At 41.6% G+C, this 12,397-nt stretch overlaps 1 protein-coding gene and 1 pseudogene across 1 annotated transcript; both read right to left on the bottom strand.

The window, feature by feature from the left end:
* Positions 1-874: 874 nt before the first annotated feature.
* Positions 875-1,459, bottom strand: LOC131407952 (RNA polymerase II subunit A C-terminal domain phosphatase SSU72 like protein 3-like; annotated as a pseudogene).
* Positions 1,460-10,140: 8,681 nt separating this feature from the next.
* On the bottom strand, positions 10,141-10,725 carry LOC131407951 (RNA polymerase II subunit A C-terminal domain phosphatase SSU72 like protein 3-like). Its single transcript, XM_058544541.1, has one exon. It carries the CDS (start codon positions 10,723-10,725, stop codon positions 10,141-10,143), a length of 585 nt encoding a protein of 194 aa, XP_058400524.1.
* Between the last annotated feature and the right edge of the window lie 1,672 nt (positions 10,726-12,397).

Below are 12,397 nucleotides of genomic sequence, written 5' to 3'. Positions count from 1 at the left end.
AGTGATGGCCTATTCTTCTAAATCAGTACGCACTTTGTTGAGTGATTAATGAAATCCAAGGAGCTCCCAAAAATTTACGCCAATGAAGAGGCATCCATGCTTACTTTCCTAATGCCTCTAATTGTTCATTCTATTATATTTCCAGAGGTAACACCCTCAGATATTGCAATCAGTATATTTTAAAATTAAAGTGTAGACATGAATTAAGTTTCCTAATCCAATGACCTAAAAATAGGGAGATCAACGTGAATTATTGGGATGGGTCCAATGTAATTACAAAGGTCTTTAAATATGGAGAAGGGAGGCAGAAGAGGAGATCAAAATGACGTGCTGTGAGAAGGACTCAACCTGCCATGGCTGACTTGGAAGATGGAAGAAGGCAGCCATGAGCCAAGGAAGGTGAGTGGTTTCTAGAAACTAGAAAAAAGCAAGGAAACTAATTCTCTCCTAGACTCTTCAGAAAGATGGGCTGAAAAAAGAACATGATGGCCTAACGACATCCTTTACTCGCTGAATATCCTTCATCAAATCGCTTATCAAGTGCTCCATTATAAGGTTGGGTTTGCTCATCCGCAACATGCAGTCATGGCGGTAACTTCCTTCCAGGACGCGGTGAGCACTGAATTACTTCCTGCGTGTAAAGTACCTAGAACAATGTCCCCCACACTTGGGGTGTTTTCATGACTATTAGAAGTCCTTGTCCTCATTTCCTATACAATGTTCTTCTCGTTCACTCTTCAGCTCTTCCAGGCAGGCACACCTAAAAATCAAACAAACAGCATTTAGAGGAAAGGGCTTTAAAGACACTTCCGCGGGAAATACAGACTAGTCAAAAAGTCCACGCACAAGTTCTTACTGACTATGGCTCAGCTCTTCAGTAGAAGCAGACCGTGTGAAGAAAGCTCTTTCCTCTTTTCTCCTCCACTGCCAGCAGCAGCTTATCCAGACTGTCCTCCATGTCATCCGCCTGCTGGAGGCACTGGCAGAGCTCACAGATGAGCAGGGCTCCAAGGGTGGCGTCCTCCAGGGTGTCTTGGATGTCCACGTTGATCCGTGCACGGGCTGGAAGGGTCTCCTGCTCTCTGGCACACAGGTCTTCCACCACTCGGTCCGTAGACGCTCTCCCCACAGGTAAAGATGACATCGAAGGCATCGCTGCACTCTTGAAATCTTTCTGGCCGGGGCTTGATCGCTCATTTCTTCCCAGGATGTGTAAGATTCCATTCTTGGTATAGCGTTGTCTGTCTTTCCTGAGAAGGTCGTTGTACATCTGCTTGTATGTGGTTGAGAAATCGTAAACCACGGGAAGATTGGGCGCCGATCCTGGGAGCCTCACACGAGATCCAGTTCCGAAAGACCGGACCCTGAAGCCGTTTTTCCTGAGGATGCCGTGGGCTTCCATGCTCCTGTTCATGTTGCTCATACACACCACAGCCACCCTGAGCGGGGAGGAGGACATGACGGCGGGCACTTGGGACTGCAATGAGACGTGTGTGCTTCAGTGGCTGCGGGGACTCCGAAGTCAGGGGAACGACCACCTGGCTACAGCTCTTTCAGCTAGTGAAGCGGCAAAGAACAGGAACGGGTTTATACTGAGTGACCTCGTCAGAGTGGGAGGAGACTTCCGGACTTCTGGATTCATTGGATTATGATAACGTCTGACCAGAGAGCCTAATCTAATCATGGGCACGACCAGTGATTAGATCACCTGAAGTTCTAATTCTCAACCAAGGTGTTGTTAACCAAAGGAGCATTTGAAACCTGAAGTTAGTTCTGTTGGATCACTTTTGTATGGGGATACTTATTGATATTAAGCACATAGCTAGGCTACTTGCAAGCTTGTCCCTGGCCTCTCCAATGACCTCAGGACATGGTTGAGGAAAATGTGTTTAAATATTCCAAGCTGACACCGCATTCAATTATACACATAGTTACAAGTATTATTGCATGTTTTTTGGTATACAATTGATGTTCTGGAAATGTAACAGTGTAAATCGTAGAAAAATGTACATTGTTTTTGCCATAAATTAATCATATTATTCCCCAGTGCAAAAAAATCAACTTCTGAAAAACATCTCTGCTGATAGCATTTAGGAGTTACGAAACACAGCATTTTCTGCATTTGATTTTCTTGAATCATAATGATTCTCAAGGGAATCCAGGAATAGATGTAAGCCTCCTTCTTATTATGTCTTCAAGTATAGGTGTTTGAGCATTTCCATACTGAAATACAATATATTTTCAATTTTTTTTTTTTTTTTTTTTTTTTGTGAGGAGATCAGCCGTGTGCTAACATCTACCAATCCTCCTCCTTTTTTTTCTTTTTTTCTTTTTTTTTGCTGAGGAGACTGGCCCTGGCTAACATCCGTGCTCATCTTCCTCCACTTTATATGGCACGCCGTCACAGCATGGCTTGCCAAGCAGTGCGTCAGTGGGCGCCCGGACCGAACCAGCGAACCCTGGGCTGCCGCATCAGAACGCACGCACTTAACCACTTGTGTCACCGGCCGTCCCTAAAATTATTTTTCTTTTATTAGTTTTCGTAATTTAGCAAGCAAACAAGATAGACTTAAAAATTATGAATGGGGCACCAAACAGTAAGAATAGGACAATCATGTCACTTCATAATGGTGCAGGAGAAAACTCTATTTATAAAGCCAAAAATTATATTTTCCTATGTGTCAGTTAATTAAAATGATTCTCACATTGCAAATATTCCTAAATCAGTAAACACCCTAAAGCTACTCACTGTGTGATCCCCCAAACCAGCGGCATCACATCAGCTGGGAACTTGTAAAAATGCAAATTTGACCCTGAACACTGAATCAGAAACTCTACGAGTGGAGCCCAGAGGTCTGTGTTTTAAAAAGCCCTCCAATTGATTTTGATGTACATCAAAGTTTGAGAGCCACTGCCTTCAAGCTGAGATTCTAAAACTTGGACTGTACATTGAAGTTCCTGGGAGTTGTTAAAAGCACTGCTTCAGGAATCAAGGAGGAGTAGAATTTTCTTAAGACAAAAGTCATATTAATGAAAAGGCCAGGTATAAAATGAAAAGGTAGGGCCAGTCCAGTGCCATAGTTGTTAAGTTTGCACACTCCACTTCACAGCCTGCAGATTCACAGGTTTCGGACCCCAGGCTCGCACTGACTCGCCACTTGTCAAGCCGTGCCGTGGCTGCGTCCCATATAATGTAGAGGAAGATGGGCACAGATGTTAGCCCAGGGCCAATTTTCCTCAGCAAAAAGAGGAGGGTTGGCATGGGATGTTAGCTCAGGGCTAATCTTCCTCACAAAATAAATTAATTAATTAAATAAATAAAAAGGTAGTCAGATCTGAAATATATTGTGAAATGTATTATTAGAGTCAGTGACTGGGGCCTAAAGGATTCTAGCAAATGGAGAGAAGCCAGATCTCAGAGCCCAAACTACAGTCATTACCCAAGAGGAAGAATGTGTTCCAAAAGAATTGGGAAACACTTTGTTAAACCAACCCTTGAAGACTAGTACACAAAGTGGTTCCATAAAAGTTGGATAGAAATGAAGGGATAAAACCAGGAGGATCAGTATAAAATACTAAGTGTATTATATAGATGAGCTTCAACTTGCAACAGTTATTAGTGGTAGTGTTACAGGTATTTCCTGTGTCCTCAGGGAGGATGTCAAGAAGTTTATATTGTTTCTAAGTGAAGATGTTACGGAGCAATGGGCTTGCTCTGCTCACTACAATCTGAGCCAATTAATCACAACAAGTTAAAGATCAAGAAAGGAAGTTTTAATTTAATTAGCCAGCATAACTGGGAAGATGGCAGACTAATGTCTCAAAAAACCACCTTCGAGGATTACAGAATCTTGAAGCAGTTATATAGGGAAAATGAGCAGTAAGGAGGGGGGTCCCAGGACGTTGGTCTCCAGGCGTGACAGGCTCCAGGCATCACATTGTTCCATTTTTCTGTCAGCTGTGATGGATAACTGGTAGGTGTGTTTCTCGCCTGTGGTCAGCCTGTTCCTGAAGAGAAACTCATAGAACAAAGTTTTAATTTATGAAGATATTCGGGAGTACATACTTAAGTGGAGGCCATAAATCAGGAGGGCATGTGAATTTTTTTACAGTACGTGTAGAACAATGAGTAGTCACACAGAGGAGGGGCTGGGGCCATTTAGTGTAACAAGATGGCCTTACTTATGCTCACTTACAAAGGCACAGTCAAAATGAGATAAACCAGGAGACCCAAGGAAACAGTAGAAGGAGGATTGGATTAGATGTTGATCTGATGGGAGAGTGCCAACCCAGGGAGACACAGCTTCTTTGAACACTAGCTGCTTTTCAGAGAACTGGAATTTCTTGGCTTCATATTTCTAACTATAGGAAAACACACACAAGACAAAACCTGGAGAAGTATATTAGAAAAGCAAATACCTGACCCTGAAAGGAAAGATCTAGAAAAAGAAAAGTAAACACTCAAATACAGCAAAAAGTGCTAACTTTATACCTAAAACCAAAACAAAAGCAATCAATTTAAGAATTAGATTAAATTTTTTTTTAAAATTCAGCTGATCTGCCTGAAAATAGGAGAGAAACAACAAAGAAATGCAACAGTTGAGGAACATTCTAAATACTACAAAACATGATGAGACAGAGAAAATGTTTCTGCTGCCATTAAGGTATGCAAGTTACTAGGATCTGAAAAAAAAATGAATCTGGAGAAAAGAAAGATTCTGGGGAGAAAAGAACATGGCAAAAGTATTAGGTCTCCGAGGCACGTCTGGACGCAGACATCATTAGCAGCTCCAGTTCGGGAATCTAATCAGAGTGATTTTGTAGCTAAGTGGTTGTCAACCGTGGCTGCACATTTCAATCACCTTCCTACCAAATTTTTCTAATCATCAGGGAAATGCAAACCAAACCACAGTGAGATATCACCTCACACCTGTCAAGATGGCTACTATCAAAAACAAAAAAAGTAAAAAAATCAAAAGACAACATATCTTGGTAAGGATTTGGAGAAAAAGGAACCCTAGCATGCTGTTGGTGGAAATGTAAATTGGTGCAGCCACTGTGGATAAAAACATAAATGTTCCTCAAAAAGTTAAAAATAGAACTACCATGTAATCCAGCATCCCATTTCTGGGTGTATATTCAAAGGAATTGATATCAGGGTCTTGAAGAGATATCTGCACTCCCTTGTTCGTTGCAGCATTATTCATAATAGCAAAGACTTGGAAACAACTTAAATGTCCGCCAATAGATGAATGGATAAAGAAACTGTAGTGTCTACTTACAGTGGAATATTATTCTGCCTTTAAAAAGAAGGAAATCCTTCCATTTCTCCAAAGTTTGGTAGAATTCTCCAGAGAAGTCATTTGGTCCTGGATTTTTGTTTTTTTTGGGAGATTTTTGATTACTGTTTTAATTGCTTTACTTGTGATTAGTCTTCAGACTCTCTGTTTCTTCTTGATTCAGTTTTGGGAGGTTGTATAAGACTAAGAATTTATTCATTTCTTCTAGGTTATCAAGTTTGTTGGCATATAGCTTTTCATAGTATTCTCTTATAATCCTTTGTATTTCTATGGTATCCATTGTAATTGCTCCTCTTTCATTTCTGATTTTATTTATTTGAGTCTTCTCTCTTGTTTTCTCAGTGAGTGTGACATAATGGATGAACCTGGAGGACACTATGCTAAGTTAAATAAGCCAGACAAAGAAGGGCCAATACTATATGATACTACTTAGATGAGGAACCCAAAATAGTCAAACTCATAGAAGCAGAGAGTAGAATGGTGGTTTTCAGGAGCTAAAAGGAGGAGAAAATGGGGAGGTGTCAGTCAAAAGGTAACAAGTTTCAGTTATGAAAGATTAATAAGTCCTAGAGATCTGCTGTATAGCATCGTGACTACAGTTACTGTATTGTATAGTCAAAAGTTGTGAAGAGGGTAGATCTTACTTTAAGTGCTCTTACCACAAAAAATAAATAAATAAGAAGGAGGAAGACGAGGGGAACGAGAAGGAGAAGAAGAAAAGGGATGGAAGGAAGGAGAACGAGAGAAAGACAGGAAGGAAGGAAGGGAGGGAGGGAGGGAGGGAGGGAGGGAAAAACTTTTGGAGATGGAGATGGATATGTTCATGGCATAGATTGCAGTGACGGTTTTACGGATGTATACTTACCTCTAAACTCACCAAGTTGTATACATTAGATACGCACAGCTTTTTGTATGTCTATCATACCTCAATAAAGTGGTTTTTTTAAAAAAGAAGTCTTATTATAGATATAAACATCACCTGCGTGTATTGTATTGCAATGGCATTTTGAATCAGCACAATCTGGCTAGTCAATTAAAGACATCTGAAAGAACTCACCAACGTAGAGCAAAACTATCAAAAAGGCCAACTTTATCAAACCATTTTATTGCTTAAATCTTAGAATTCATATAAAAATAAAATGCACACAGTTTCTGAGGTCTACCGCCCAAGTTCTCCTCCAGCCTCCACATTCCCAACTGTAGAGTTCCGTTACGTAATCTTTCTCTGCTTCAGTTTCCCAATACGGAAACTGGGATAACAGAATCTGCATAGTACCCCCTCATCTGCAGTTTCGCTTTCCACAGTTTAGGTTACATTCAGCAAACTGAGATCCAAAGATATTAAACGGAAAATTCCAGAAATAAAGAATGTATAAGTTTTAAATTCCATGCCATTCTCAGCAGCATGATCAAATCTCTCGCTGACCCTCTTCCTCCCGCCCAGGATGTGAATCACCCCTTTGCCCAGCTACCCACACTGTACACACTACCTGCCTCTTAGCCAGTTAGCTGGGGAAAAACATAGTATACATAGGATTCTGTGCTATCCGTGGTTTCAGGCATCCACCAGGCGTCTTGGAACACATGCCCCGTGGATAAGGGGGACTACTGTACTGCAGAAGATTGTTGTTAGGATTAAAAGTTATTACATACAAATTGGTTAATCCATAAATGTCACCTAATAAATATTAGAGATATATATTCATTCTGGAAAATAAAAATACCTTTTTCACCCCAGGATTTTGATGTCTAAAAATATCATACCTGTTACAGATGAGAACCTAGTCCATAATTTTCAAAACCATCCTGCAGTGCATACTGCACCGTAAACACTTGTGGACCAGATTTTATCATGTTTCTACAGTAGAAGTAAGTGCAAAGATGAAGTAGACCCACCAGAAAGGCCTACCCCTTACTCCGACATCAATGCACTGATCTGGGCACAGGTAGAAAGGCTCTGGTTTGCAAGTGGATGCCAGGCTCCACAGAAGAGATAGACAATGAGCTCTGCTTAGCCCCTCAGGAAAGCTACTTAGAAATTGGGGAATACAATCATCTTAATTTGGGCTTGCAGGAAAACCCAACTACCCATGGTAGACCTTTATATGGAAGCTACGGCAGACTTGGGAGTCGTGGGGATACCTGTGGTCGACAACTGGTCCTTCAAAAACATAGGTTCAGTCACGCCCATATCCCTGGGGCCAAAGAGCTGCACTGTCATTTCCATGAGGGCAGGGGTTAGCTTACGCTGTTCCTGGCTGCATCTCCAGTGCAGAGAACAGTGCCTACCACATGGTGGGAGCTCAGTAAACATTTGCTGAATAAATGAACGTATCCAGGTTGTAGATTTGAGGATCAACACATTAGAGGGAGGAAACAGGTTGTGATGGGGATTAACAGTCTTTAGGAAGAGTTTTTGGAATCTATCCTAAAGGCAGGAATTGAAGAACTGGAAGCAAAACATAATATGATCACATCTTTATTTCAAAACGCAATTTTGACAATCACATGAAAAATAATATTGAAGGAAGGGAGGTGGGAAGTGGAGAGAAAAAGAAAATAACAAAGCCATTGATCCATGAGGTCAGTTCATAAATTGCATTTATCACTTCTTGCTTAAGGAAAATGGTTCTGAGGTATGATAGGTTTCCTTAAAGATCATTATGTCATAGAATCTGTGAAGTTAAAAGCAGCTTTGAAGAAATATTATCTTTATAGGCACAAGGGCCTAAATTGGGATTCAGAGTATGAATACATGTGGTGGACTTAGGAGTCAGTGCTCCCCCTAATGTCATGCAATACTGGTGTATATTTTTCAAGAGTTGATAAGCCCAAGGGAAGGGAGATGGTTAAAGTTGCAGTGTGAGCACCTGGAGCCTAAGATAGAGAAAGAGGAAGGAAAAGGACTAAGGGGCATCCGATCCACAGACCAATTCCAAGGAAAAAAGGAGAAGCGAAGGCAGAAGATGACCCTCATGGTAGACCTGGTAAGATTTTGGGTCATTAACCTTAATGATGTGGGGCTGCACACATAGCATTTGCCAGAAGGGACTCCCCTCCCCTGCACTGTGCTGAACACAGCCTGGCAGCACAGTGAATGGAGTGTCATTTGGCACCTTGAGACGGTGTTGGGAGCAACCTGAGAAGGGCATTGCAGTACTCATGGAAGTCCCTATTTTTGCAGTTACAATAGCAAGTATCAGGAGAGGGGACAAGAGGAGTAAAGGAGCATGGTGGAGAGCCAATACAGAGATGTGTTTTCCAGCTGACCAAGGTGGGTGGGGTGTCTAGAAGTCCAATCTGCAAAACTAGCCCTTGAGAAACCACAAAATTTGTGTCTCAATGCCATCCTTTGACTGAAAGGAAAGGTGAAGAATTGATTCTCTGGCTGAGGTTCCCCAACGGGGTGTTAATTCTTGGAATTCTGAGTCTCTGTGTGTGGGCATGGCCCCACAAGGACATCGGTGGCAGTGTCAACAGAAAAAACACCAAAGTGGGAGGTTTCATGCCTCTGGAAAGGATAATCAAGAAAAAATTCACTTTGTGTCCTATGGACGCCCCTTGATTTATTCCCAAGTAATCCAATTAGATAATTAATGAACGTCTTGAGTATAAGAACTATTGTAGAAGGAATTTTTTGTTCAGTTTAATTGATAATGCTTAAAAGAATGTGGCTTAAGAGTTTGAAGATCAGCTCCCAAATAGGAAAAACATACTTATCATCAAAATTAAATGATTTCCTTTCGTTTGTGGGTATTTCTCCTTATTTATAATTCCAAGTTCTCAGCAATAATATAAAATTCATTTTCTCACTCAGGTTTTGAAGTTACATTAGAAAAGTAGATACACTCAATAAGTAAAGTCATCTACAAGTAAAAATGCAATATACTCCTTTTTCATTAGAAAAAAACTCCTATAATTAAAATACCACTCAAAATGAGCAACAGGAAATTGCTTTAAAAAGTGATGGCCTATTCTTCTAATATCAGTACGCACTTTGTTGTGTGATTAATGAAATCCAAGGAGCTCCCAAAAATTTACGCCAATGAAGAGGCATCCATGCTTACTTTCCTAATGGCCTCTAATTGTTTCATTCTATTATATTTCCAGAGGTAACACCCTCAGATATTGCAATCAGTATATTTTAAAATTAAAGTGTAGACATGGAATTAAGTTTCCTAATCCAATGACCTAAAAATAGGGAGATCAACGTGAATTATTGGGATGGGTCCAATGTAATTACAAAGGTCTTTAAATATGGAGAAGGGAGGCAGAAGAGGAGATCAAAATGACGTGCTGTGAGAAGGACTCAACCTGCCATGGCTGACTTGGAAGATGGAAGAAGGCAGCCATGAGCCAAGGAAGGTGAGTGGTTTCTAGAAACTAGAAAAAAGCAAGGAAACTAATTCTCTCCTAGACTCTTCAGAAAGATGGCTGAAAAAGAACATGATGGCCTAACGACATCCTTTACTCGCTGAATATCCTTCAACAAATCGCTTATCAAGTGCTCCATTATAAGGTTGGGTTTGCTCATCCGCAACATGCAGTCATGGCGGTAACTTCCTTCCAGGACGCGGTGAGCACTGAATTACTTCCTGCGTGTAAAGTACCTAGAACAATGTCCCCCACACTTGGGGTGTTTTCATGACTATTAGAAGTCCTTGTCCTCATTTCCTATACAATGTTCTTCTCGTTCACTCTTCAGCTCTTCCAGGCAGGCACACCTAAAAATCAAACAAACAGCATTTAGAGGAAAGGGCTTTAAAGACACTTCTCGCGGGAAATACAGACTAGTCAAAAAGTCCACGCACAAGTTCTTACTGACTATGGGCTCAGCTCTTCAGTAGAAGCAGACCGTGTGAAGAAAGCTCTTTCCTCTTTTCTCCTCCACTGCCAGCAGCAGCTTATCCAGACTGTCCTCCATGTCATCCGCCTGCTGGAGGCACTGGCAGAGCTCACAGATGAGCAGGGCTCCAAGGGTGGCGTCCTCCAGGGTGTCTTGGATGTCCACGTTGATCACGTGCACGGGCTGGAAGGTCTCCTGCTCTCTGGCACACAGGTCTTCCACCACTCGGTCGTAGACGCTCTCCCCACAGGTAAAGATGACATCGAAGGCATCGCTGCACTCTTGAAATCTTTCTGGCCGGGGCTTGATTCGCTCATTTCTTCCCAGGATGTGTAAGATTCCATTCTTGGTATAGCGTTGTCTGTCTTTCCTGAGAAGGTCGTTGTACATCTGCTTGTATGTGGTTGAGAAATCGTAAACCACGGGAAGATTGGGCGCCGATCCTGGGAGCCTCACACGAGATCCAGTTCCGAAAGACCGGACCCTGAAGCCGTTTTTCCTGAGGATGCCGTGGGCTTCCATGCTCCTGTTCATGTTGCTCATACACACCACAGCCACCCTGAGCGGGGAGGAGGACATGACGGCGGGCACTTGGGACTGCAATGAGACGTGTGTGCTTCAGTGGCTGCGGGGACTCCGAAGTCAGGGGAACGACCACCTGGCTACAGCTCTTTCAGCTAGTGAAGCGGCAAAGAACAGGAACGGGGTTTATACTGAGTGACCTCGTCAGAGTGGGAGGAGACTTCCGGGACTTCTGGATTCATTGGATTATGATAACGTCTGACCAGAGAGCCTAATCTAATCATGGGCACGGCCCAGTGATTAGATCACCTGAAGTTCTAATTCTCAACCAAGGTGTTGTTAACCAAAGGAGCATTTTGAAACCTGAAGTTAGTTCTGTTGGATCACTTTTGTATGGGGATACTTATTGATATTAAGCAACATAGCTAGGCTACTTGCAAGCTTGTCCCTGGCCTCTCCAATGACCTCAGGACATGGTTGAGGAAAATGTGTTTAAATATTCCAAGCTGACACCGCATTCAATTATACACATAGTTACAAGTATTATTGCATGTTTTTTGGTATACAATTGATGTTCTGGAAATGTAACAGTGTAAATCGTAGAAAAATGTACATTGTTTTGCCCATAAATTAATCATATTATTCCCCAGTGCAAAAAAATCAACTTCTGAAAAACATCTCTGCTGATAGCATTTTAGGAGTTACGAAACACAGCATTTTCTGCATTTGATTTTCTTGAATTCATAATGATTCTCAAGGGAATCCAGGAATAGATGTAAGCCTCCTTCTTATTATGTCTTCAAGTATAGGTGTTTGAGCATTTCCATACTGAAATACAATATATTTTCAATTTTTTTTTTTTTTTTTTTTTTTGGTGAGGAGATCAGCCGTGTGCTAACATCTACCAATCCTCCTCCCTTTTTTTCTTTTTTTCTCTTTTTTTGCTGAGGAAGACTGGCCCTGGCTAACATCCGTGCTCATCTTCCTCCACTTTATATGGCACGCCGTCACAGCATGGCTTGCCAAGCAGTGCGTCAGTGGGCGCCCGGGACCGAACCAGCGAACCCTGGGCTGCCGCATCAGAACGCACGCACTTAACCACTTGTGTCACCGGGCCGTCCCTAAATTATTTTTCTTTTATTAGTTTTCGTAATTTAGCAAGCAAACAAGATAGACTTAAAAATTATGAATGGGGCACCAAACAGTAAGAATAGACAATCATGTCACTTCATAATGGTGCAGGAGAAAACTCTATTTATAAAGCCAAAAATTATATTTTCCTATGTGTCAGTTAATTAAAATGATTCTCACATTGCAAATATTCCTAAATCAGTAAACACCCTAAAGCTACTCACTGTGTGATCCCCCAAACCAGCGGCATCAACATCAGCTGGGAACTTGTAAAAATGCAAATTTGGACCCTGAACACTGAATCAGAAACTCTACGAGTGGAGCCCAGAGGTCTGTGTTTTAAAAAGCCCTCCAATTGATTTTGATGTACATCAAAGTTTGAGAGCCACTGCCTTCAAGCTGAGATTCTAAAACTTGACTGTACATTAGAAGTTCCTGGGGAGTTGTTAAAAGCACTGCTTCAGGAATCAAGGAGGAGTAGAATTTTCTTAAGACAAAAGTCATATTAATGAAAAGGCCAGGTATAAATGAAAAGGTAGGGCCAGTCCAGTGCCATAGTTGTTAAGTTTGCACACTCCACTTCACAGCCTGCAGATTC

The sequence above is a fragment of the Diceros bicornis genome, chromosome 7 (assembly GCF_020826845.1).
Source record: "Diceros bicornis minor isolate mBicDic1 chromosome 7, mDicBic1.mat.cur, whole genome shotgun sequence".
Taxonomy (NCBI): Eukaryota; Metazoa; Chordata; class Mammalia; order Perissodactyla; family Rhinocerotidae; genus Diceros; species Diceros bicornis.
This window is presented reverse-complemented; position numbering and strand designations above follow the sequence as displayed.